Source organism: Mesocricetus auratus, unplaced genomic scaffold (genome assembly GCF_017639785.1).
Source record: "Mesocricetus auratus isolate SY011 unplaced genomic scaffold, BCM_Maur_2.0 Super-Scaffold_100691, whole genome shotgun sequence".
In the NCBI taxonomy this organism is placed as follows: domain Eukaryota; kingdom Metazoa; phylum Chordata; class Mammalia; order Rodentia; family Cricetidae; genus Mesocricetus; species Mesocricetus auratus.
Genome location: NW_024429267.1, coordinates 39483853 through 39509993, shown reverse-complemented (window position 1 = coordinate 39509993; position 26141 = coordinate 39483853). Strand labels below are relative to the sequence as shown.

The 26141-nt window shown below is 38.7% G+C and overlaps 1 protein-coding gene across 4 annotated transcripts in view; it reads left to right on the top strand.

The window, feature by feature from the left end:
• The window catches only part of Ppp2r3a (protein phosphatase 2 regulatory subunit B''alpha), a 138824-nt gene that overhangs the window by 22624 nt on the left and 90059 nt on the right, over positions 1 to 26141 (top strand). For 3 of the 4 annotated variants that reach the window (XM_040740037.1, XM_040740035.1, XM_040740038.1), the window contains exon 2: positions 20011 to 22422. In XM_040740037.1, the coding sequence (XP_040595971.1) occupies positions 20446 to 22422 (1977 nt within the window). In that variant the 5' untranslated portion in view covers positions 20011 to 20445. Of the gene's footprint in view, positions 1 to 8082; positions 8177 to 20010; positions 22423 to 26141 lie in introns of all 4 variants that reach the window. The other variant, XM_040740036.1, reaches the window with a different exon arrangement.

The following is a 26141-nucleotide window of genomic DNA, read 5'->3' as shown; positions in this document are numbered from 1 at the left end:
ACATCTAGAATCTTGACCTTCCTGTTGGGAGATGTCATTCTGTAAAAATGTGTCTGATTGTTTTGAATAATGCACTGTTGGCCAACAGGGAAGCAACATAGGTGGGACTAGGAGTCGAGGAGGATTCTGGGAAAGAAAGATGCAGGGAGACACCATGTAGATGCCAGAGGAGTAAGAGGTTCAGACCCTTTTCTCCGGTAAGAGAAATACTTAGATTAACAATTATGGGTTAAATAGTTGAGTCAGAGATAGCCGGTAAGAAACAAGCAAACGGCCAACAGCTTTATAATTAATATAGTGTCCTGTGTGTTATTTGGGGGTTCAGACAGCTCGGCAGGGCCCACGCGGCTGGCGGAGAAAAACTACACTCTACACCTTCCTTTCACCCTTTGTCTTCTACTACCTGGTCCAAACCAACATCATTCTTGCCTAGATTATTCAAGAAACCCCTTTCTGGTCTCCTCTTTTTCTTTTACTCTTTGTAGTTTGTTGTTATCATGGTCCCAGAATACCTTGTTTGAAAAGTGAGTAAAATCATGTTCTTTCTCTGTTCAGAGCTCTCCAGAAGCTTCCCATCAGGTAGAATCATACTCTGAACATACTAGTATATCACTCTTGTTAAACTAACCTGCACTTAGCTTATAAATCCTTTCCATCTGATGTCTTTCTGCTTGCTTCCTCTTCAGTCTGCCCCTGGTACACACATTGCAGTTTCGTGATACTGGACTCTTTAAAGAGAACTAGGCTATGTTGCTTTGTACAACAATCTATACTGTGAGTATCTGTGTCCTTTTAGTACTAACTTCTTTCTTTAGGGCCTATATCTACTGTCACTGCACATTAGATCTAAAAGATTTTATAAGAAAATTCCATAGATGATACTGTAATTTTCATATACCATATGGGAAGGTACATGTTGCCTGATTGCCATACTAATTCATTAAGTGGTAACTTTCAGATCTCTCTGTTATAAATACATGTTTTCCAATTTTGATTAACAAATGACCTGAAGGGTAAATATATTAACACTTTAACCAAGGAATTACTTTTTTCAAGTGAAACATATTTTGAAGCTCTCATATCTACAAAGATCAAAGCAGATTCGTTTCCATTGCATTGGGAACTCTGACAAGGACAGTTCATAACCACAGAGCCCACATGAATTCTTGAGGAAGTGGAGCTCCAGAAAGGACACATAAGGTCTTTCATTAACTAGTCACTTAAGAAGGACTCTTTGAGCTTGTAGTAGATGAGTCTGTCTGACACTTCCTTGGTAAGCAGTGATTGTGAGTGATCATTAAAACTGTTGTTTTTGTGAAAGTCCACCCACTGTTTTTAGTTGTCCAAGTTTTTTTCCTCTGGCTTCTGTCTATTCTATAGGCATGAAGTATTTTTTGTTTTTTGTAAATTCTTAATACATGGATATTATTCATGTATATCTAAAAGAGTGGAAGCTTCTGAGCTTCCATTTTTTAATTCTTTCCTCCTTCAGAATATTTTGAAAGCTGCCACAGGAGAAGGTAGTTTGATTGTTTGTTTCCTTGCTGCTTTCTTCCTTTATTAAAACTATCTGTCTGTCTATGTATTAATTCATTGTACATGTGCACACACATGTGGGTGGGTACATGTTGACATGTGTAATCAGAGAACAACTCTATGAAGAGTTCTTCCTGCTATTGTGGGACCTAGAGCTCAAACTCCAATTGTCAGGTCTATACATAAGTACCTTTGCCTGCTGGACTCCTTTCTTCATATTATCCTATAGCCTATAGCCTAGATTAGCAGAGACTTTAATAAATTCAGAATAGTTTACCCATATTAATGTATATTAGTTATATGTATAATGTCTTGGGGTTTCTGTTGTGATAAAACTCCATAAGCAAAAGCAATTTGGAGAGAAAAGGGGTTTATTTCAGCTTACAACTCTCAGGTCACACTCCATCACTGCGGGAAGGGCAAGAACTCAAGGCAGGAACCTGGAGGTAGGATTCGAAGTAGAGGTCATAGAGGAATATCACTGGATTCCATATCACAAACAAAAGAATAGTGGTGGCAAGATGACCCCTCTATAAAAAGCTCTTGCTCAGCAAACTTGATGACATGAGTTTGATCTATAGATACTGTGGCAGAAGGAAAGGACCAACTCCTGAAAGTTGTCCTCTCATTCCATGTGCTCTCCATGGCATATATCCTAATCTCTCTCTCTCTCTCTCTCTCTCTCTCTCTCTCTCTCTCTCTCTCTCTCTCTCTCTCTCTCTCTCTCTCTCTCCCTCCCTCCCTCCCTCCCTGTAAGTCTGTCTCTCTCCCCCTCCCTGCCTCCCTCCTTCCCCCTCTCTCTGTCATACGCACACAGAGATAATAATAACAATAACAACATTGCAACATTAAAGAGAACTATACCTCAAAAGGAACCATTACCAGGATCCAGGAGGGACTAAATAAATACATATTGGATGAATCAATGTCTAGTATTTCTGTCTCATTTACTTCATCACATAAATTCTACAAATGGAAAACAGCTATTTTTCACAGTACTCTGAACATTGTATATACTAATATAAATTAGTATTTTTAAATCTACTTAATAAGTTCTTGGTGGCTGAGGATATAATTTAGTTGTAAAGCACTTCTCTAGTACTTTCAAATTTTTAAGTGTGATCCCCAGCACCATTTAAAGAAAAAGTAAATCTCTTTTTACCTTTTGACCAGAATTTGTGGTTGCACAGTGAAATTGAAAGGCACTGGATTTAAAGGTAGAATAATTGTGTTCAGATCTTGCTAATGAGTTTGTCACTTATACCCTGTTATATGACCTTTCCTAGGAAGATGTGAACAGTGTCTGTTCATCTCAGGTAGGACACCAGCTTCAAACCAAAAACACAATTTCACAGGAGTATGGATTAGTCAAAGGTAGCTACCATCATTGAAAGCCAAGCTCAGCATGGGCATTGACTCAGAAGATGCACTGCTGGAATTCACTGTGGAACTCCCAGGCAGCTTGATGAGTTGTAGAGTCTCTGTCTGCCTAACGAGCTGCCCTCTCTTCTCTGGAGCACTTATCACCTTGGGGAGGAAGCTGTGAATCTTCTGAGTTTAAACAGTTCCCGAAATTTGAAAGCTATGTTTACTTCTTGAGCCTTTAAGCTTCATTCATGTCTCTAATCATAAGAAGCCTTCCGGGGGGGGGGGGGTGTTTCCGTTTGGAAGAAATAATACTCTGAACTGTTTTCACTTATAATCTCATTGGTTTGCTTATAGAGCTTACAGAGCCCCTAACCGTGCTTGCTTAGCCTTGCTTCCCAAATTTTTCTCTCCACAGTAGTATATATAAAGTGATAGACCTTCTGTGTAAATCCGAATTTGACTCCCCTCCCCCAATCTAAAACTTGCAACAAGAGTTTTGTGATGCCTGCCTGATCCAGCTTTCTTCTTTTGTCCTCTGAAAACCAGCTTAACTCTGGACTAGTGCCAGATGGCGTGCATCAGCACCTTGTGCTTTGTTCCCTCTGCTCGCACACCACCTCTCCTGCTGTCCCACAGCCAACTGCCTCTGTTCTGCTCCAGGAGTGGGCATGACAGTTCCCGTTTGGGCATGGCTTCCTTGACCTAAAGGTTAGGCACACTGTGGTCGGTGTGAGGCAGTGCCATGAAGCCTGTAGTTGTACATCCTGATGAGTATCTGATCTGTAGCAGCACTCAGATAGATACTTGTCACTTTAGAGCATAGTCACTCCTCTCAATTTACTGTCAATTCTTGTATAATGTCCAAGGCAACTGGTTTTGCTATTTCATAATATATAATAGTGATTTTAAAAATAATAGTGATTATTTTGTGGTGTGATAGGAGTTTAATCTAGGGTCCCACACATGCCAGGCAAATCCTCTACCACTGAGAGTTAGCTGTATCCCTAACTTGGTTTCTTTGTTTAAAACTGTAGAAGTTAACAGGCGTTGGTGGTGCACTCCTTTAATCCCAGTACTCAGGAGGCAGAGGCAGGCGGATCTCTGTGAGTTTGAGGCCAGGTTGGTCTACAGAGTGAGTTCCAGGACAGCCTCCAAAGCCACAGAGAAACCATGTCTCGAAAAACCAAAAAACAAACAACACAACAAAGAACTGTAGAAGTTTAACTGCAAATTATATATATATATATGAGCTATGCACTAGCATGCACAGAGACTATATGTATATACATATACAAGTACACATATATGAAGGCATAGACAAGAATAATGTAATTATATTTTATTTCTAAAATATGTGTTAATATGAAATATAACATATATATGTATGTCATCTGTGTGCATGCCTAGTGCCCACAAGAACCAGAAGAGGGCATCAGATCACATGGAATTAGCAGTTAAAGACCAACAGTTATGAACCACTATATAAGTTCAGGAATCAAACCCAGATCCATTGGAAGAGCAAGTAGTGCTCTTAACCCTGAGCTATATCTCTCCAGCCCCTCAAATTTTCTTTCTGGAGCTAGTAGCTTTACAAATGGCATATAATAAAAATGAATAGCCAGTTCATTATGCTTCCCACATCAAATAATGTCTGGTAAACACAGTTTTTCCTAGTTCAAACCAAGAAAAGAAAATTCTGCTTTTCTCTTACTCTCTGGACTCCAGAGCCATCTTATATACTGTTTTCCCAGAGGAGAATGTAAAAATCTCAATGATTATTTACAATTTTTAAAATTAAAATCTAATCAATATTCCCCCCCCCTTAAGAACTTCCACCAAATCCTTTCCTTACTCCCTCTCAAATTTGTGACCTCTTTCTCTCGAGGGAGGAAGAGAGGGGGAGGGAGGGAGGGAATGAGAGAGAGAGAGAGAGAGAGAGAGAGAGAGAGAGAGAGAGAGAGAGAGAGAGAATGAGTGAATGAGTGAGTGAGTGAATGCATAACACCTGCAAAGTCGCTGCCTGGTAGTTGCGGTAGCCTGTGCCATTAATCCCAGCACTTCATAGGCAGGTGGATCTCCAAGTTTGAGTTCCAGGACCACCGGGCTGTTACATAGAGAAATCCTGCCTTGAAAATCCAAAAAAGGTTTAGTAAGTCAGTTTAGTGTATCTTATATGTATGTATACATGCTTTCAGGACTGACCACTTGGCACTGGATAGTCAATTAGGGGACTCATCCTTGCAGTCATCAATTGCATGTAGTTCTTTGTCGAAGGGTGGGGCCATGCAAGAACAGCTAGGGCTACGTGGAGAGACCCTGTCTCAAGCAACAACAAAAAAATAATAAAATAAAACAAGAGAAAGTTTGTAAGCACTTTCTACCTCATGTATACTCATCTAAACTCAAAATATTATTCTTTTATATATACATATTTATTTCCTTAGAACATAAGAAAATCTCATGAAAATATTTCTCTTCTTGAGTTTATTTTCTCAACTATTTAGAACTGCATACAATGAATAAAATATTCCAGGTCTCTTCTCCTGTTTCTCTAAGTAGTTCTATGGTACATATTTTGTATTCTTCCAAACTGTCCTCTTGGAAGCAGTTTCCATACTGAGTCATCAACCAAAATTCCCATTATTTTCCAGGCAAAGCAATAGTTTTATTATTTTGAAATGACTCATTACCTCTGAGTCATCATACCTTCTGGACCCTCTTAAATAAAGGGTTTTAAAGAAAATTTTCTACAGTTCTCTTTAGACCATTCAGATGACCTATTTGAGTGACATGGGTATCCAACCAGTTCGTGTTTACAATTATGTTGTTCATTTCTTCTTGAAACCTTTCACCGAGATAAGCAGTGGAATTTCTTTACCTCATAGTCTCTGCTCCAGATGTTTCCTGAAGTGGAACAATATGTGTAATACTTTTCTCTATTTTCCATCATTATGTTTATGGTTCTTAAGGTTTTATTAACATCCCATCTTTCTCTATGAAATAAAACAGAAATATCCATAAAAGTTAAGCTTTGCTCTGTGTTCGCTGGTACACAAAATGTTTTTAAATGTTTTTTATTTTTATTAAAATAAATTATGTCTTAGAAACATGCATGCATGCTTCACATGTAAATCCCAGCTCCTACTCCCACCCCTCTACCCTTGTCTCTCCCCCAGTCCTCCCCCAGGCCCCCACCCAGTCCCCACATCATTCCCCAGGGAGGGTGAGGCCCTCCTTGGTGGGATTTCCAGAGTCTGCCATTTCATCCAGGGCAGGACCTAGGCCCCTCCCTGTGTGTCCAGGCTAAGAGAGCATCCCTCCATGTGGAATGGGCACCCAAAGTTCATTTGCACGCCATGGTAAATACTGATCTACTACCCAAGGCCTCCTCACTGACACTACATTCATCGAGTCTGGATCAGTCCCCTGTTGGCCTCTCAGCCATCAGTCTGGTGTTCAAGAGCTCCCCCTTGTCTGGTCAGCTGTCTTTGTGGGCTTCACCAGCACAGTCTTGACCCATTTGCTCATCACTCCTCCATCTCTGTCACTAGGTTCCAGGAGTTCAGTTCAGTGTTTAGCTGTGGATATCTATCTCTGCTTCCATCAGTCACTGGATGAAGGTTCTAGGATGGCATGTAAGGTAGTCATCAACCTTATCATCAGGAAGGGGCTATTAATGTAGTCTCTCCTCTATTACTTAGTTTGCCAGTTGGCGTTATCCTTGTAGAACTCAGGAAATCACACTAGGGTCAGCTCTCTCCTCAAACCTATAATGACTCCATCTATTATGGTATCTCTCATCCTGCTCTCCTCTATTCTTAACTCGACTCAACCTTCCAGTTCCCCCATACCTTCTTCTCCCTCCTTTTATCCCCCTCTCTTTTTTCTGGATCCCTCCCCCCCTCCCCCAATGTTCCCAATCTGCTCAGGAGATCTTGCTTCATTCTACTTCTGGGGTATCATGCATGTCTCTTGGGAACCTCCCTGTTTCCCCGACTCACTGGTACTGGGATTGTAGGCTGACACTCCCGTGATCCATGTCTAAAATCCATATATGAGTGAGTACATACCATGTTTGCCTTTTGGAACACAAAATCTTTGTAATTCAACATATTACAAGAATAAATAGTCTCTATTCTTTAAATTTTGTGACATATTTGGCTGGTTTTTTACCTTCCCTTTGAAAATTTATTCTTCCACCCATCTTGTTTTTTGTTTTTTGTTTGTTTGTTTGTTTGTTTGCTTGGTGTGTGTGTGTGTGTGTGTGTGTGTGTGTGTGTGTGTGTATGTATGTATGTATGTATTTCTCTGTGAAAACAACCTTGGCTGTCTTGGAATTCACTCTGTAGGCTAGGCCGGCCTCAAATTCAAAAATCTGCTTGCCTCTGGCTGCCAAGTGCTGGCATTAAAGGTGTGCACCACCACTGCTGGCTCTTTCTCCTTTCTTAAGTCTTCCTCGCATTAAATGTTCCAGCATTCCTTAGCGTTTTTTCCTTGACCTTTTTCTCATTCTGTGCATACTCAGTCTCATCCACTTATGATACTTTAAATTTTTATCTATTATTTTCTCTCAAATATTTATTTTTGACTCCTATCTCTTTGCTGCTGAAGATACCCAGCTACATCATGAGTATCTCCTGAATGTGTTATGAAACAACCCACACCTGCAGCTGAGTTCATTCTCCCAGAATCATTGGACTCAGCTAGCCATAACACATAAGCAGACTCAGTCTCATCTCTACACTGCTCTAAAATTCTTTAATTCTTTTTAATTACTACAATTTGCTATAAATATTATTGAATATTTTTTATTTAAAGTATCAGTTCTAAATGCTTTTTATGACAATTTTTCTGTGTGGGCCTACTCTTTAGAGTCAATCACTATCAACTTTTTCTTTACTATTGTAATTTATCTCCATATTTCTAAGTGCATCCCTGCTTTTAATTCATCATTAATTTTAAGTGTGTAATATGAACTTCAGCTCTCACCATTTTACACCACATTAACAAAGTAACAAATAAGCTTATATGGTTACAGTGAATAGATAATGTATGTGACAAATTTAGATATACGTAAGAGATTTTAAGCAGTATATATGGTTATTTTTTTGTTTTGTTTTCATTGAAGATACCAACATAACTCAGTGAGGACAAAATAGTCTTTTTTTTTTTTTTTAGTGTTACCTGGATATGACTTGCTGGCCTTGGGTTCTCACCAAGCATTGTACTCAGCTGCACACCTAGCCCCAGGCTTCAGTCTTTTGAACAAATGGTAATGGCTGATATTTAAACTCAACCTTATTAAAAATTAATTACATAAAAGTTAATTAAAAATGTGTCACATACCTCAACACAAAAGCTAGAACTATAAACCACAATACCAAAAAGCTCAAAGAAGAGGCTACAGAGATGACTCAGCAGTTAAGAGCATTTGCTTCTCTTGCAGAAAACCTGGGTTCCACTCCCAACACCCCCATGGCAGCTCATAACCAGTTGTAACTCCAGTTCTAGAGGATTTTATGCTCTTTTCTGGCCACTGCTAGTACTGCATGCTTGTTACATGCAAGCAAAACACACAAATGGAATAAAATAATTATTTTTTAGGCTACAGGGAAGACCTTATGAACATAGACGGGCAAAGACTTTAAGACACAGACTGATCAACCTTAAAAGAAAAATTGGACAACTGATTGACAAAAATGAGTGATATGCCATATTCTCACCTTTATGATTGGTGGAAACTTGAAGTCTGCTGAACTTTCAGTGTATTGCAAGAATCCCTGCCAGTAATGATGCTAACAGCAAAATCATTCTCATTGTTACTTTATTAAAATATATTTATAACTAAGCCTTACTTTTCAAGCCTTAGCTTTTTGTGTGAAGATTTATACAGTTTTCTTCTTTCTACTTTGAGGTTTCTTATCTTTGTATTTATTTTACTTAAATTTAGTTGATGGGTATAGTTGAATGTTTTTCTCTATCCTGCTGGCCCGCCTGGACCAGTTTCTCTCCTGCTCTTGGATCCCCACAGATGCTTATGAAATAATCACTCAGAGGCTAATATTAAATATAATTGTTTGGCCAGTATCTCAGACTTATTACTGGCTAGATTTCTCTTATAAATTAACCCATTTTTAATAATCTGTGTATCACCACGTGGCTGTGGCTCACCAGTAATGTTCTGGCATCTTCCCCATCTGGCATCTTACATGGCATCTCCCTGAGTCGGCCTTCTTTCTCTTCATCACTCTGTTTGGATTTCCTGTCTAGCTATGTTCTGCCAGCCAATTGGTCAAAACAGCTTTATTCATTAACCAATAAAAGCAACACATATTTACAGCATACAGAAAGACATCCAATATCAGGGGCGGGTGGCCAGTTTTGGTTTTGTTCAATTTTAAAAGAAGCCTGTGAGCCTAGCCTTTAACAGCTGAGCCATCTCTCCAGCCCACATACAGTTTTTCTTAACAAAAACTAACTAGATAGCAATAAATATATTGGAACTTTAAATATGATGATTGAAACTAAGGAGAAAAGAGAATGAGGTGAATCAGATAGCAGCGAGAACTAAAAATGGGCTGTGGAAGATAAGTAAGAAGCACAGAAGCTATGTGAATTAAAGGGCTGTAGAAAACAGCGAAGCAGGCCCTGAAAACACAGAAGGTCTGTGACATGAAGTGAACAGTATAAGCTTCACTCTCTCCTCAAAGAGACGAAGAGGCAGAAAGTGCTCTGCAGATAGAAGCAGCTCATCAAGTGGACAGAGTCCAAACACCAGCAGGTTCTAGAAACATTACACTACCATCAGTAAAGGGAATGGCCTGATACCATACAGATATCATCAAATGAAGACCCTTCTCGGGACAGATTTTCAGAACACTAAACTCAAACTCACCAAATGAATCCATCCTTGTTACTATTTTTAAAAGGAAGTGGCTTAATCAAGTGGCAAGAAAAATATTTGAATTGGAGGTATTGGCATAATGAAATGAGAATATATATTATACATGTTCTACTTTATACTAACATTACACATAAAATAACAGGTAACATAAGGACTGATAAAAATACTTTTAAAGCTGATTGGTAGCACTTAGTGTATATTCACCTCTCCAACACTTGGCTATTTGTTTATAAACAGTAAATGTCTTTTGACATGAGAATGCATTTATTTTTTGTCTTATTTTGTCTTTATTGTTCTTGGTTCTTGAGTGAATAAAGTTTTTACTGTGAAAAAAAAGAGAAGCCTGTGAGATCCAGCAAGATAGCTCAGTGGCTAAAGATACATATGCCATAAGCCTGCCAACCTGAGTTCACTCCCCAGAACTTCTGTAAAGATGTAAGGAGAGAATTGACTCCATAAATTAGTCTGACTGCCAGATAGAACACTCACACATCACACACACACACACACACACACACACACACACACACACACACACACTCAAAGGACAACTTCCATGAGTAAGTTATCTGTCTTTCCACCACGGGGGGCCCAAGAATTGAATTCAGGCCCTCAGGCTTAGTGGCAAGCAACTTTACCTGATGAGCCACCTCACAGGCCTTAGGCCTTAGGTTTGTTTTTAAAACAGTATCATGTAACCCAGGCTAGTCCCAAATTCGCTATGTAGTAAAGACTAGTCTTGAACTCCTGACCTTCCTGCTTCTGCTTCCCAAGTGTTAGAATTGCAGACATGAGCCACCATACCCAACTTCTCCTAGTTCCATTACCTTTCTATCTCTTTCATTTTTTACCTCTGAGACTCTGGTTCCTCTATTTAACCCAAAATTATGAATGTTCCCTAACTGTGTCCTCAGTCCAAAGCTATCCTCATGTTAAATGCTTACCCTGAGTGACTTCTCAGAGTTGACTATGTTCACATTTTATTCAGTTGTCACCTTTGGCTATTCAATAGGTACCTCTCCCTATAACACAGTAATAGCGAAACCATTTTATTTTTTCTATGCTCACCCTTGTGTTAGAGCTCATGCACTCCCTGTTACCTGCTGTGCTTCCTTCCCATTGCCTCATTAACAGTGAATATCCTAAGAATCATTACCACAGCTTATTCAGCATCATTTTCCTAATGTCTGGCATCCAAGAGAAAGTGTTATATGAATAAATTAGAGCAATAACATTTATTAAGCACTTCCTTTGTCCTAGGTATTATAGCCTAGCATATGTGATATACCCTAATTTTAATTCCTACTCTAAAAAATGAGAAATATAAATACATAATGTAAATATATTTTAACAAATTAATAGATAAACAAAAAGTGGTATAATACTCCTCAGCAATAATAAGGGATACCTGTTATACATGATAATGTGAGATATTGAGAGAAGCCAATCTACATAGTTGTCCAGTTATTTCTTATGCTGTGTCCCAAATAGTAAATTACTGAGTTAAAAAGGTGTGTGTGTGTGTGTGTGTCTGTCTGTCTGTCTCTGTATGTGTATACACATGCACTGTTTAGAGTTTTGTTTTGTTTTGTTTTGTTTTTTTGGTTTTTACGAGACAGGGTTTCTCTGTATTGTTTTGGAGGCTGTCGGTCCAGCCTGGCCTTGAACTCACAGAGATCTGCCTGCCTCTGCCTCCCAAGTGCTGGGATTAAAGGTGTGTGCCACCACCAGCCGGCCCATGTTTGTCTTTTTGTGTCTGGGTTACCTCACTCAGGATGGTTTACTCTAGTGCCATCCATTTGCCTGCAAATTTCAAGATTCCATTGTTTTTCTCTGCTGAGTAGTACTCCATTGTGTAAATGTACCACATTTTCTCTATTCACTCTTCAGTTGTGGGGCATCTAGGTTGCTTCCAGAATCTAGCTATTACATATGAACATAGTGGAGCAGACATCCTTGTTGTATGAATGGGCATCTTTGGGGTATATGCCTAAGAGTGGAATTGCTGGGTCTTGTGGTAGACTCAGACCCATTTTCCTGAGGAATCTCCATACTGATTTCCATAGTGGCTGTACTAGTTGGCACTCCCACCAGCAGTGGAGGAGTGTTCCCTTTTTTCCACATCCTCTTCAGCACAAACAGTCATTGGTGTTTTTCATTTTTGCCATTCTGACAGGAGTAAGATGGTATCTCAGAGTTGTTTTGATTTGCATTTCCCTAATGGCTATGGATGTTGAGCACTTTCTCAAGTGTCTCTCAGCCATTTTATACTCCTCAATTGAGAATTCTCTATTTAGATCAGTCCCCCACTTTTTAATTGGATCCTTTGGTGTTTTGGAGACTTGCTTCTTGAGTTCTTTGTAAATTTTGAAAATCAGTCCTCTGTCAGATGTGGAGTTAGTGAATATCTTTTTCCAATCTGTGGGGTGCCTTTTTGTCTTGCTGACTGTCCTTTGCCTTACAGAAGCTTCTCAGTTTCAGGAAGTCCCATTTATTAATTGTCAATCTCAGTGTTTGTGCTACTGGTGTTATGTTCAGGAAGCTGTCTCCTGTACCAATTCATTCAAGGGTACCTCCCACTTTCTCTTCTAACAGGTTCAGTGTGGCTGGATTTTTGTTGAGGTCTTTGATCCATTTGGATTTAAGTTTTGTGCATGGCGATAGACATGGATCTATCTGCAGTCTTCTACATGCCAATATCCAGTTATGCCAGCACCATTTGTTGAAGATGCTATCTTTTTTCCATTGTATAATTTTAGCTTCTTTGTTGAAAATCAGCTGTTCATAGGTTTGTGAATTAACCTCAGGGTTTTCAATTCAATTCCATTGGTCTACCTGTCTATTTTTGTGCCAATACCAAGCTGTTTTCAGGAGTAAAGCTCTATAATAGAGCTTGAAGTCAGGGATGGTGATGCCTCCAGACATTGCTTTGTTGAGCAGTGATGTCTTGGCTATCCTGGGTTTTTTGTTTTTCAATATAAAGTTGAGAATTGTTCTTTGAAGGTCTGTGAAGAATTGTGCTGGGATTTTGATGGGGATTACATTGAGTCTGTAGATTGCTTTTGGAAAGATGGCCATTTTTACTAAATTGATCCTACCTATCCAAGAGCATGGGAGATGTCTCCATTTCCTGGTATCTTCTTTAATTTCTTTCTTTAAAGACTCAAAGTTTTTGCGATACAGGTCTTTCACTTGTTTGGTTAGCGTTACCCCCAGGTATTTTATGTTGTTTGTGGCAATTGTAAAGGGTGATATTTCTCTCTTTTCTTTCTCAGCAATTTTATTGTCTGTATATAGTAGGGCTACTGATTTTCTTGAGTTGATCTTGTATCCTGTCACGTTGCTGAAGGTGTTTATCAGCTGCAAGAGTTCCCTGGTAGAGTTTTTTGGGTCACTTATGTAAACTATCATATCATCTGCAAATAGTGAAAGTTTTACCTCTTCCTTTCCAATTTGTATCCTCTTGATCTCCTTTTGTTGTCTTGTTGCTCTAGCTAGAACTTCCAGTACAATATTTAAGAGATATGGGGCGAGGGGACATCCTTGCCTTGTTCCTGATCTTAGAGGAATTGCCTTGAGTTTCTCTCCATTCAGTTTGATGTTGGCTGTTGGTTGCTGTATATAGCTCTTATGATGTTTAGGTGTGTACCTGTTTTCCTGGATCTCTCCAAGACCTTTATCTTGAAGGGGTGTTGGATTTTGTCAAAGGCTTTTTCAGCATCTAGTGAGATGATCATGTGATTTTTGTTTCTCAGTTTGTTTATATGGTGGATCACATTGATGGATTTTTGCATGTTGAAACATCCCTGCATCCCTGGAATGAAGCCTACCTGATCATGGTGGATGAGGTTTCTGATATGTTCTTGGATCCGATTTTCCATTATTTTATTGAGTATTTTGCATCAATATTCATGAGGGATATTGCTCTGAAGTTCTCTTTCTTAGTTGTGTCTTTGTGTGGCTTGGGTATCAATGTTATTGAAGCCTCGTAAAAAGAGTTTGGCAAAGACCCTTCTGCTTCTATTGCATGGAATACTTCGAGGAGAATTGATATAACCTGTTCTTTGAAATTCTGGTAAAGTTCTGCACTGAAGCCATCTTGCCCTGGGCTTTTTTGGTTGGGAGACTTTTGATGACTGCTTCTATTTCTTTAGGTGTTATAGGTCTATTTAAATTGCTTATCTGTTCTTGATTTAATTTTCGTAAGTGATATTTATCCAGAAAATTGTCCATTTCCTTTAAATTTTTTAATTTCTGGAGTACAGCTTTTCAAAATATGACCTGATGATTGTCTGGATTTCCTCAGTGTCCGTTGCTATGTCTCCCTTTTCATTTCTGATTTTGTTAATTTGCATGTTCATACTCTTCCTTTTGTTAAGTTTGGATAAAGGTTTGTCTGTCTTGTTGATTTTCTGGAAGAACCAACTCTTTGTTACATTGATTCTTTGTATGCTTTTCCTAGTTTCTACTTTATTGATTTCAGCCCTCAATTTAATTATTTCTTGGTGTCTGCTCCTCTGGGGTGAGTTTGCTTCCTTTTGTTCTAGAGCTTTCAGTTGTGCTGTTAATTCTCTAGTGTGACTATTTCCCCGTTTCTTCATGTGGGTACTTAGTGCTATGAACTTTCCGCTTAGCACCACTTTCAAAGTGTTCCATAAGTTCGGGTATGTTGTGTCTTCATTCTCATTGATCTCTACGAAGTCTTTAATTTCTTTTTCTATTTCTTCTTTGACCCAGGAATGGTGCAATAGTGCAGTATTCAATTTCCATGAGTTTGCAGGGTTTCTGTGGTTTGTGTTATTGTTGAATTCTAACTTTAAGGCATGATGGTCTGATAAGATACATGGAGTTATTCCAATTTTTTTGTAGCTGCTGAGGTTTGATATGTTGCCAAGTATGTGGTCGATTTTTGAGAAGGTTCTGTGTGGAGCTGAGAAGAAGGTATAGTCTATTGTGTTTGGATGGAGTATTCTATAGATGTCTGTTAAACCCAATTGGGTCATAACATCTATTAGGTCCTTCGTATCCTTGTTAAGTTTCGGTCTTGTGGTCCTGTCTAGTTGTGAGAGTGGGGTGTTGAAGTCTCCAACTACAAGTGTGTGAGGTTTTATATATGCTTTGAGTTTTAGTAATGTTTCTTTTACGAATGTGGATGGCTTTGTATTTGGGGCATAGATTTTCAGAATTGAGGCTTCATCTTGGTTGATTTCTCCTGTGATGAGTATGAAGTGACCTCCTTCATCTCTTTTGATTGATTTTAGTTTAAAGTCTAATTTGTTAGATATTAGGATTGCTACCCCCCACTTGTTTCTTGGGTCCATTTGATTGGAATATCTTTTCCCAACCCTTTACTATGAAATAACGTCTGTCTTTGAAGCTGAGGTGTTTCTTGTATGCAGCAGAAGGATGGATTCTGTCTTCGAATCCATTTTGTTAGCCTGTGTCTTTTTATGGGCAAGTTAAGACCATTAATATTGAGGGAAATTAATGACCATTGATAGCTCATTCTTGTTTGTTTTGGAATGGTTGGTGGTGGTGGAATTGCATGTGGATTTCCACCACTTTTTCTTTTGCCTGTTGGTAAAGTGGGATTATCTATTGCCTTTGTTTTTCTGGTAGTAGTTAACTTCTTTGGGTTGGAGTTTTCCTTCCAGAATTTTCTGTAGGGCTGGGTTAGTGGATATGTATTGTTTAAATCTGGTTTTGTCATGAAATATCTTGTTTTCTCCATATATATTGATTGAAAGCTTTGCTGGGTATAGCATTCTTGACTGGCATCCGTGGACTCTGAATGTTGATAGAATATCTATCCAGGACCTTCTGGCTTTCATAGTTTCCTTGGAGAAGTCAGGTGTAATTCTGATAGGTTTGCCTTTATATGTAACTTGGCCTTTTTCCCTAGCTGCTCTTAATATTCTTTCTTTATTCTGTATGTATGGGGTCTTGATTATTATGTGTCGAGGGGATTTTTTTGGGGGGGTCCACTCTATTTGGTGTTCTGTAGGCTTCTTGTACCTTTGTTGGCATGTCTTTGTTTAGGTTGGGAAAGTTTTCTTCTATTATTTTGTTGAATATGTTTTCTGGCCCTTTGAGGTGGTTTTCTTCACCTTCTTCTATACCTATTATTCTTAAGTTTGGTCTTTTCACAGTGTCCCATATTTCGTGGATATTTTGTGTTAGGGATTTGTTGGACTTAAAATTTTCTTTGGTCGATGAATCTAATTCTCCTAGTGTATCCTCAACACCTGAGATTCTCTCTTCCATTTCTTGTATTCTGTTTGTTATGCTTGCATCTGTAGTACCTGACCGTTTTCCCAGCTTTTCTATTTCCAACATTCCTTCAGACTGTGTTTTTTTTATTGTTTCTATTTCAGATTTCAGCCCTTGTATTGTTTGAATTGTTTCTTGCAATTTTTGTTTTGTCTTTTGTTCCATTTATTGCATTTTTTGGATTGTTTTTTCTTCCATCTCTTTAAGGGATTTTCTCATATCCTCTTTGAGGGCCTCTATCATTTCCATGAAGTTGTTTTTTATGTCATTCTCTTCTAGTTCATTTGTTATGGGGTGTTCCAGTCTTGTTGGTGTAGGGTCTCTGGACTCTGGCAGTGTCATATTGGTTTTTCTGTTCCTCTTTGTGTTTTTATATTGTCTCCTTCCCATCTGTTCTTGCAGTGGGTTCCAGAGGGTGCCTTTTCCTCTACTGATGGGTGTGGGACCATGGTCCTCTTCTGTTGGGTGTCGGCAAGTCCACTGTTCTGGTAGCTCTCCACTTCCTGGTCTCATGGGTGGAAAAATGGACTAGGATGCTGGGGTGCTTTGGATCTCACTGAGATGGGTGGGAGCCCCAGTGGTATACCCCAGGCACAGGAGTGTGGCCTGGAGACAGGCCCTGATAGTCTTAGTCACATGGGAGGAGCAGGAGACTAGGATGCTGGGGTGAGTTCGCTCCTGCCTCTGGGATGGAAGCTGCTGTGGCAGTCCCCGAGCACAGGCAGCCAGTCTAGTCCTAATTCCGTGGGTAGAGCAGGGAACTATGGTACCTTGGCTCCTGCCACCTCTGCTGGGATGGAAACCTCAGTGGCAGAGCCCAGGCCCAGGCAGGCAGTCCAGAAATGGGCCTTGACTTACCTGAACCCATGGGTGGGGCAGGAGACTGGGGAGCGTTGGCTCCTGCCACTGGGATGGAAGATGCAGCTGTAGACCTCAAGCACTGGCAGCCAGTCTAGTCTTAGTTTCATGGGTGGAGCAGGAAACTATGGTACCTTGGCTCCTGCCGCCTCTGCCAGGATGGAAGCCTCAGTGGCAGAACCCAAGCCCAGCTTTTTTTTTTTTAACTTTGTTTTTATCTGCGTGAGTGTATGCATGTGTGTACAGGTGGCTCCAGAGGTCAATAGATGGCATCATATCCCCTGGAACTGGAGTTACAGGCAGATGTGAGCTGTCTGATGTGGCTGCTGGGAACTCTGGAAGAACAGCAAATGCTGTTAACCACTGAGTCATCTATCTTGCCCAAACTTGATGCTATTTCTATGCTCTGTGTTTGGGTTGTTCAGGTTGCATGTCTTTTGAAAAGGATATAGCTTCCATTGCTGTGTTTCCATGACATTTTTTATGGTTGAGGTACTTTATAGTTTTCCCTAATTACTAGACACCTCTGTTAGTGTGGAGCTTCTTTCTGCATCAGCTCTACCCAATCTGAATATATCAGTTTTATATAAGACATTTGAAATGTTGAAGACAAGTTGAGGATGAGGCAGTGGTTAGTTCAAACTCCATTCACACAGCGACTAAATTAAAACACAGAGGAATAAAAATAGGGTTGGGGAAAAAGATATGATAGAGTACTCCTATAATCACAGCACTTGGGAGACATAGGCAGGAGAATTGCTGCAAGTTGGAAGCCAGCCAGAACTACATAGTGAGACCCATCTAGATCCACCTGAAGAAAATCGTGAACAGAAAGGTGATAGAATATTAGAATTAACATATCTTCCAGGTGGAAAATCCAAGTATGAAGATGATATCAGTATTCCTTCCAAATCATAAATTTATATTTGTATTCAAATTATAGAAATTTTTCTTGAGATTGACAGTTCGTTTATCTAGAATACAACAAAAGAATATTTAGAAGATAAAGAATCAGAAATTGGGGATGTGAGTTGTATCTTATATATAATATATAATTATAATATTATAATACTGGTACAAAAACAGTGACCTTACACCCAAAGAACCAGCAGTTACTACTGTAACCACAATGAAATTTCAACACAGGAAAGATTTCTTAGAAGACATGGTAGTGAATGTCTATAATCCCAGCACACAGGAGGCAAAGGTTTGAGGCCAACTTATACTACATAGTAAGACCTTGTCTCAGAACAACTATCCTTTTACATTGTTTCTGCAGTCACTAAATTTCCAATATCTAAGTTAGTAAAGGATGATAATAAGACAGCCTACCAAAAATAGATACATAAAGTAAGTGTAATAGTTGTATAGAATTAAAGAAACAAGTATGGACACATTTTTGTTTTTAAATGGGTAAAGATTTTTATTTTTAAAACGCCAGTAGTGCAGGGAATAATGGAACATGCCTTTAATGCCATCATTCAGAATGCAGAAGCAGGTAGATTTCTGTGAGTTCAATGCCAGCCTGTCTACATATCATGTTCCATGCTAGCCATGGCTACATAGTGACACCCTGTCCCAAAACAAACAACCACCAGTGACAGTGATGATCCGGTGAAATTATATTCTCCTTCATTGCTATATTTATCTTTCCTATCATAGCCTTAATGCACTGTTCTTGATTCATCCATATTACACATTCTGTGGTTCAGCAAATTGTGTTGACTATACCTTTGAAATAGATACATCTAAACATCTGCTGTACTGTTACTATCTTCGTCCTAGCCTCCCAACATTCCTGCCTGACCACTTGCAGTTCTGTTTATGTCCCTGTTTCTTTCCTTGTCTTCTGTATGCCAGAAAACAACATCTAAAATCATCAGTTTAAAATGTGACTCTTATTTTGTCATTTCTCCATTCACTGTTCATCAGTTGTGTCCAGGTGCTGTCAGAGTTAAACAATTCTGTTATAGAGATCTATAGATCATGCATGATTAGACTCCACCTTCCCTTTCTGACCTTACCTCTTATACTATTCTTGCTTTCTCTGCTTCATCCACATTAATCTACTTATCCTTGTGCTAACCAAGTATGATCCCACCTCAGGACCTTTGCACGTAAGATTTAACTGCTTGATGTGATTTACCTGGTAATACCTTTTGGCCTGCTTCCTCTCCTTTTACAGGTCTTTGTTCAGATGTCAATAAAGTTTCCCCTGATATCTCTTTTTAAACACCTTCATATTTTTTCTGAATCCTTACCCTGCTTGATTTTCTCCATAATATTTACCTAATGAATTGTATGTTTATTTACATGTTACTCTTTCTGACTAGATTTTTACCTCAGTAAGGGCTGTAACTCCTAGAACTTAGAAAGAGCCAATAACATAGTGGACATTTTGTGTTTTGTGATTAAATGGAACTGACAGAACATTTTTGAAAAGCTACCACTACAAATTCTCCAAGCTGTTTTTTAAGTAACGATGATTAAAGAAATCTTATGCACATGGTAAAAAGAGAGAAAGAAATGTACATGAAACAGGGACAAAAATTGGGACCAAGGGCAGTAATGAAGGCTGTTTTTCTGTATTTGAGAACAGGGAAGATGATAAGATAAAAATTCCCAACTACAGAGTAACTTTCAAAATTAGGAGTAGACCCCAAGTGTTCGCAGTCTTTGAGAAGAGACTGGGTTCACAGAAGCAGAGGGTCGGTGCAGGGGAGCAGTAGAAAATAAGGGAATAGGTGGCTTAGAAACATGTCAAGGGGTTTGAAAGTAGATCAAAAGACTATTCTTGACCCATGAAGAGAACAATAGTGTTCATTCTTGAGCCATGAGGATAAGACAACTGTCTAGATATGAGCTTGTTACTGTCATATGAGAAAGCATGAAGAGTAATACAGGAATTATCAGTTAGGCATATACAAGAAGGTAGAAATGAAGTACTACTTCAAGTACTGAGTATAGAATGTGAGAAAAAAGGCCTATTTTAAATATCATCAGCAAGTTATATGATGGAGAATAGAGATCCTTGATTAAATGTGTGTGTTAATTATTCTCTTCTTTTCTTCTAGGTTTCTCTGTCGTTCGCAGAAAAAAATGGATCACTTAAGGCTTTGGGGGACTCAGTTATCACAATACTCCTGTACCACCAATTGAGATTTATATAACAGTTTATGGCAACAGATTTTCATAATATAGAACCACTGAACAACTAAAAGAAGATATTCTTTCATAAAATTAAATAAATACTAAATAAAACTAAAATGTATAATATTTAAATTATTAGACTTGCTAATATAAGCATACATGTGCAGCAGCTACTGTATACTGATAGTTACCAAACCTCAAATTTAAAGATTTCCCTTCATGAAAAAAGTTACTATATTTTACAAGAAGCCACTGAACATTGTCATTAAATATTTTTCAGCAAAGTATAATTTCAAGAAAATTTTCTTGAAACAAAGTCTGTAAAGTTCCAAGCCCTACCACTAAGTGAATTTGATATTATGGCAGCAACTTACAGACTTGTGGTCAGCACCGTGAACCATTATAGCAGTGTGCTGATAGACCGGCGTTTTGAACAAGCTATACATTATTGCACTGGAACTTGCCACACCTTCACACATGGAGTAGACTGCATTGTGGTGCATCATAGTGTTTGTGCAGATCTCTTGCATATCCCTGTGTCTCAGTTCAAAGATGTGGATCTGAATTCAGTGTTTTTGCCCCATGAAAATGGGCTCCCGTCAGCTGAAGACTATCACCATCAGGCCCTCACAGGCATACCCAGAGCAAAGAGAACATCCACATCTCAGAATACCTTCAACTTAAAGGACATTGCAGGAGAAGCAATCAGTTTTGCCAGTGGGAAAATAAAAGAATTTTCCCTTGAAAGACTCAGAAACTCAAACCATGCAGCTTACAAAAAAGGAAGGAAAGTTAAATCTGACTCGTTTAATAGGAGGTCAGTTGATTTTGACTTGCTCTGTGGCCATTATAATAATGATGGGACCTCTCCATCCTTTGGCTTACTCCGGAGTTCCTCAGTTGAGGAAAAATCTTTATCTCATAGAAATTCACTTGATACAAACCTGACTTCCATGCTTCTTCAGAACTTTTCTGAGGAAGACCTAGTTACTCAAATTTTGGAAAAACATAATATAGATAATTTTTCTTCTGGGACTGACATAAAAATGTGCTTAGATATCTTACTGAAATGCTCTGAAGATTTGAAAAAATGTACAGACATCATAAAACAGTGCATAAAGAAAAAGTCAGGAGGCAGTGGCAATGATGCAATTTCTAACTCTGAAACTGTCTATATGAATGTAATGACCAGGCTTGCATACTACCTGAGAAAGTTACCATTTGAATTTATGCAGTCTGGGAATAACGAGGCCGTAGATTTAGCGGAACTTGTCAGTAATATACCTAACTTACAACTGACTCCATTCTCCCCCATTTATGGGACTGAACAACCCCCTAAATATGAGGATGTTGTCCACCTCTCAGCCATTGACTCTGGACAGTTTCAGACTGTTGAATTGCAAGATAACAAGCATAATTTTAAACAGACAGACACTGTAAAAGCCACTCCAAACAACACAAAATCCTTATGTAACTTGGAGGTTAACAATCCTGGAACTCTAAAACCTGTGCAGCTTCAATCACCATCATTAGCTATGAATTCTTTAGAGAATGTTTCTTCTGATAACTTAATGGAAACTCTCTATATTGAAGAAGAATTGGATGGAAAGAAGTCATTATTAGATAAAGGACAGAAAACAGAGAATGGACAAGGTCAGGGTCTGCTAAAGGTAAATGAACATAAAGAATTTTCAGACCATGATACTTATCTTAAAAAATGCCCTGCCTCAGTGCAAAATGAAATTGGTAAGATATTTGAAAAGCCAATGATCGTTCATCCACCTAAGGCAGAATCTAAATTAGAAGTTCCTACCACAGAAGTAAAAGAGCAGAGACACTTTATGAATCCTAATAGTCAAGAGGAGATAGACAAGCTGTTGATGGATTTGGAATCATTTTCACAGAAGATGGAGACCTCTCTTGGAGAACCACTTGCCAAGGGTAAAAGCATCAGTCCTCTAAATAGTCATAGTCATTTAACTGGTCAGATCCATGAAGATCCTGAGCCTAAACCTATAGTCACTTCACCTGCAGAAAAAGTCTCACCTTCCTGTCTAACAAGGATTATTGAAAACAATGGACACAAAATAGAAGAAGAGGATCGAGCCCTCTTACTTCGAATTCTGGAAAGTATTGAAGACTTTGCTCAAGAACTAGTTGAATGCAAATCAGGCAGAGGGAGTCTATCACAGGAAAAGGAAATGATGCAGATTCTACGGGAAACTTTGACAACTTCCTCCCAGGCCAGTCCATCAGTCTGTAGGAGCTCTGTTTGCGAGAAAGCCAAAGATAGTGCTTCAGTTGTTTTGATTCAGCAGACGCCAGAGGTGATCAAGGTAAGATCCAAAAATCGTGAGTGCTGAGAATTCTCCAAATGCATGTTTTATTGTTTGTAAAGTGTATCAACAGAAACTTATTTTGTTAGCCATTTTAAGTTCTGTGTTAGGAATGATCTCAGTTCAGTCGAGAAGAAGCAAAGGACTTGAATTAAGCAGATTGCTTTCATTTGTCGATCCATGCACTTCATCTTCCTTCTAGGTTCTCTGACTAAAAGAAAGTCACTTAGTATCTATCCATATATATAAAGAATTAATATACCCATGTAAAACATGAGCAGTGAAATATGACACTTACACAGAGTAAATAACTTAATATTAATCCTCATCTTTCCCAGGTAACCAAGAAATCAGGCCTTCACATATGTGCATTATTCTGTGAGGGTATAAGACAAGAGAGTTTGATTTTTTTGTTTTGTTTTGTTTTTTGTTTTCTGAGAGACAGGGTTTCTCTGTGCAGCCTTAGCTATCCTGGAACTTGCCTTGAACTCACAGAGATCCACCTGCCTCTGCCTCCTGAGTGCTAGGGTTAAAGATGTGTGCCACCACTGCCCCGCTAAAGCCTGCTTGTTAAAGAGCTGAAAAATCTAGCTGATGAGACAAAACTGTTCCTGAACAGTATTTAAGCGAGTAAACAAAGTGCTGTCATTACAGCAGGCCTTCAAAGAAAGCATGTGTATGTGAGGTTTGTTTCTCTGTGTAACAATCTAGAATGAAAGACTTCCCCCCTACTTAGTTTACTGATTGTGAATACTTGAAGAAAGACAATTATCTAACCATTTACGTAGATGTGTCAGTGAAGCAAGGTTGTTCTTTCTCAGAATGTCCCGGGGTTAGCAAGGGAATATTTGCCACCCCATTTAAGGACTCAGTTTGATGAAGCTTCCGTGTTCTTGATGTTGTCCCATTGCACAACCTGGAATATATAGAATAAGTAGCCTGTGAGTTCACTAAGAAGAAAAATAAAGAATGGTGTTTTTAACTATCTGTCCCAAATATGATAGACTTCAATTTGAGTCACAATCTACTGCTCCTGACCAAAAGTCAATGGCACATAAAAAAGCATCAACTATTTGCTAAACCTAATATCCACCGTTATGTCAGCATGTATTCATTCACAGATAGAAAGCCAAATCAATAAAAGTAAGTTATAAAATATATGAATTATTTTGAAATGTAAAAATTTGTATTAAATATAGGAGGAAATGCAGGAATACAACAAATACAATGTTCAGAAAAATAGCCATGAAGAAGGGGAAAAGGTACAACCAGGGAAAATGGGCAGAAGACCTCAGTAGTTTCTGGAATGTCATCTTTCTACTCTGGGTGGTAGAGATCTAGTAAGTAGTTTCTCATGTTATTTATGCCATTTATATATTCCTAAAAATTACATAATTTTTAAAAGTTAAATTTTAGAGATAGAACTTATGTGGCAAAGTTAAAAAATAAAGGCATAGTGGCTCATGCCTTTAATCCCAGCACTCAGGAGGCACAGTCTGGTGAACTCTGTGAGTTCAAGGCCAGCCCGGTCTACATAATGAGTTCCAGAGATAAATAATGAAACCCTGTCCTGAAAAATAAATAAATAAATGCTAAATATTATTTTAGCCTCATCAAAATTTTTGTTTGAGGGCAAGATGGGGGTCAAAGAGTCAAGGCACTTTCCATGCAAGGTTTATTTCAATCCTTGGGACCCAGGGAAAGGAGAGAACTAACTCCACAACTTGTCCTCTGACACCTGCACACATGCCCACACAGACACATCATGGAAAGATGTACCCAATAATAACACATAATTTTTAAAGGATTTTTAATTTTTTGTTCGTTTTTAAGACAAGGTCTCATTATTTAGCCTTAGCTGGCCTGGAACTCAGATTCTACCTGCCTCTGCCCTATGAGTGCTAGGATTACAGACTGCCACAATACTCGGCAAGATTTTAATTTTAGATGTATGTGTATGTACATGTGAGTACAGCACCTGAGAAGCCAGAAGAAACTGTTGACTCGCTTGGAGTTGGAGTTACAGGCAGTTGTAAGCTGCCCGATGTCAATGCTGGGCACCAAACGTGAGTCCTTTGGGAAAGTATATGCATTCTTAATTACTGAGCCATCTATCCAGCCCAATATATAACCTTTAAAACTTCATTTACTCTTGGCGTTGTGGTCCAGTTCTGTAATCTCATAATTGAGGGGAACCATGAGTTCAAGGCCAATGCGGGATTTATAGTGAGTGAAAGACTAACCTGATCTCTCTAAAAGACCTCATCTCAAGAAGACAAGAGCTAGGGATATAGCTCAGTGATAAAGAACACTTGCCTATCATGTAATATCCAACAGCAGTGGGGCATGAGGGAGATTATTTGACAGAACAAAAAAGGTGAATTGAGATCAGGTGAATAATTTCTACCTGGTACACATTTATGACCATTGTTCTGTGCATGTTTTTAGTTGCCAGAAACATTAAATTTTAAAACAGTGTAGTACATACTTAGTTATTAAATGATGATTTTGCTCAGGTGTTCATTGAACATTTATGGACACTCTGGATCACATTTATTGATTCACAAACGTTGGTAATGTTAGTTTTAGAGAAAAAGCCCAATTCAGAGTCTCAAGGGACCTGGTCTATCCAAGAGATAACAGTGGTGGAGGCAGGAAAAAAGTTTTATAAAAGCACCGTGACCATACCAGAAGAAGGCAGTGACCTGTCATCAGCAAGCTTTTAAACTTTTAGAAAGGGAACAGAGACAAAGGTTAAAGGGTTTGCGTAGCTGAGCAAAGCAAGCAGTCTTGGGTAATCGGTGATCAGGTTGATCACTATCTCTAGATGGTAAGCTGTGCTTTTTGGTCACAAGGAAAGTTGCTGTTGTCTGTGGGTGTGGTTCCAGTTCTTGGAATGTTTAGCTACCAGATCATTTCCTCCTGGCGTGCAAGGTGATCGCAGGAAAGAAAAGCAAGGTGGAATCAGTTCTTTTGAGTTTAGAGCAAAGACTGGAGACGTCCAGATACCACATCTAGTCTTAGTTACTCTTACTTGGTATATTGTGGGTGGGAAAGGATTAGCAGCTTCAGACAGACATTCTTTAAATGACTTACATATCTGTGTGCAGAACTGAGCAAGAATCTGACCCAAATTTTAGGGTAGAAAAAAAATAGGTGTTTTATTTACAAATGTCAACTGAAATCAAAATGTAATTTAAAATATCATCTCCCAATATTCTTTTAAATAAGTTCCTATATCAAAAGAGAATAAAATTTAATATTCCTGCTTAATAGAAGTTGAAAATGTTAATGAAAGTTACTTTAAAGAGGCAAATAATATGAGATGTTTCATACAGGAAGATGGCTTTCTGCAAGAGGTCGTATCTTCTTGCTTTGGTGATTTGTCCTTATTTAATCTTTTTCCTGTGAATTGTGCTAAGACAGGAATTGGCTGACTTTTTCTATGAAATGCAGATAGTAAATGTTTTAGGCTTGGTATGTCATATAATTAGTGTTACTTTTTGCACGCTCATGAGAGAGAGAGAGAGAGAGAGAGAGAGAGAGAGAGAGAGAGAGAGCTTAAATGTCCTTTAAAAATGTTAAACTAGGATCTGGGGAAATGGTTCAGTTGGTAAGAGTGTTTCCTGTGCAAGCATGAGAACCTCAATTCAAATCTCTAGCACCTGCATAAAAAGCCTGGCATGACAGGGTATGTCTATAACCATAGTGTTGAGGGG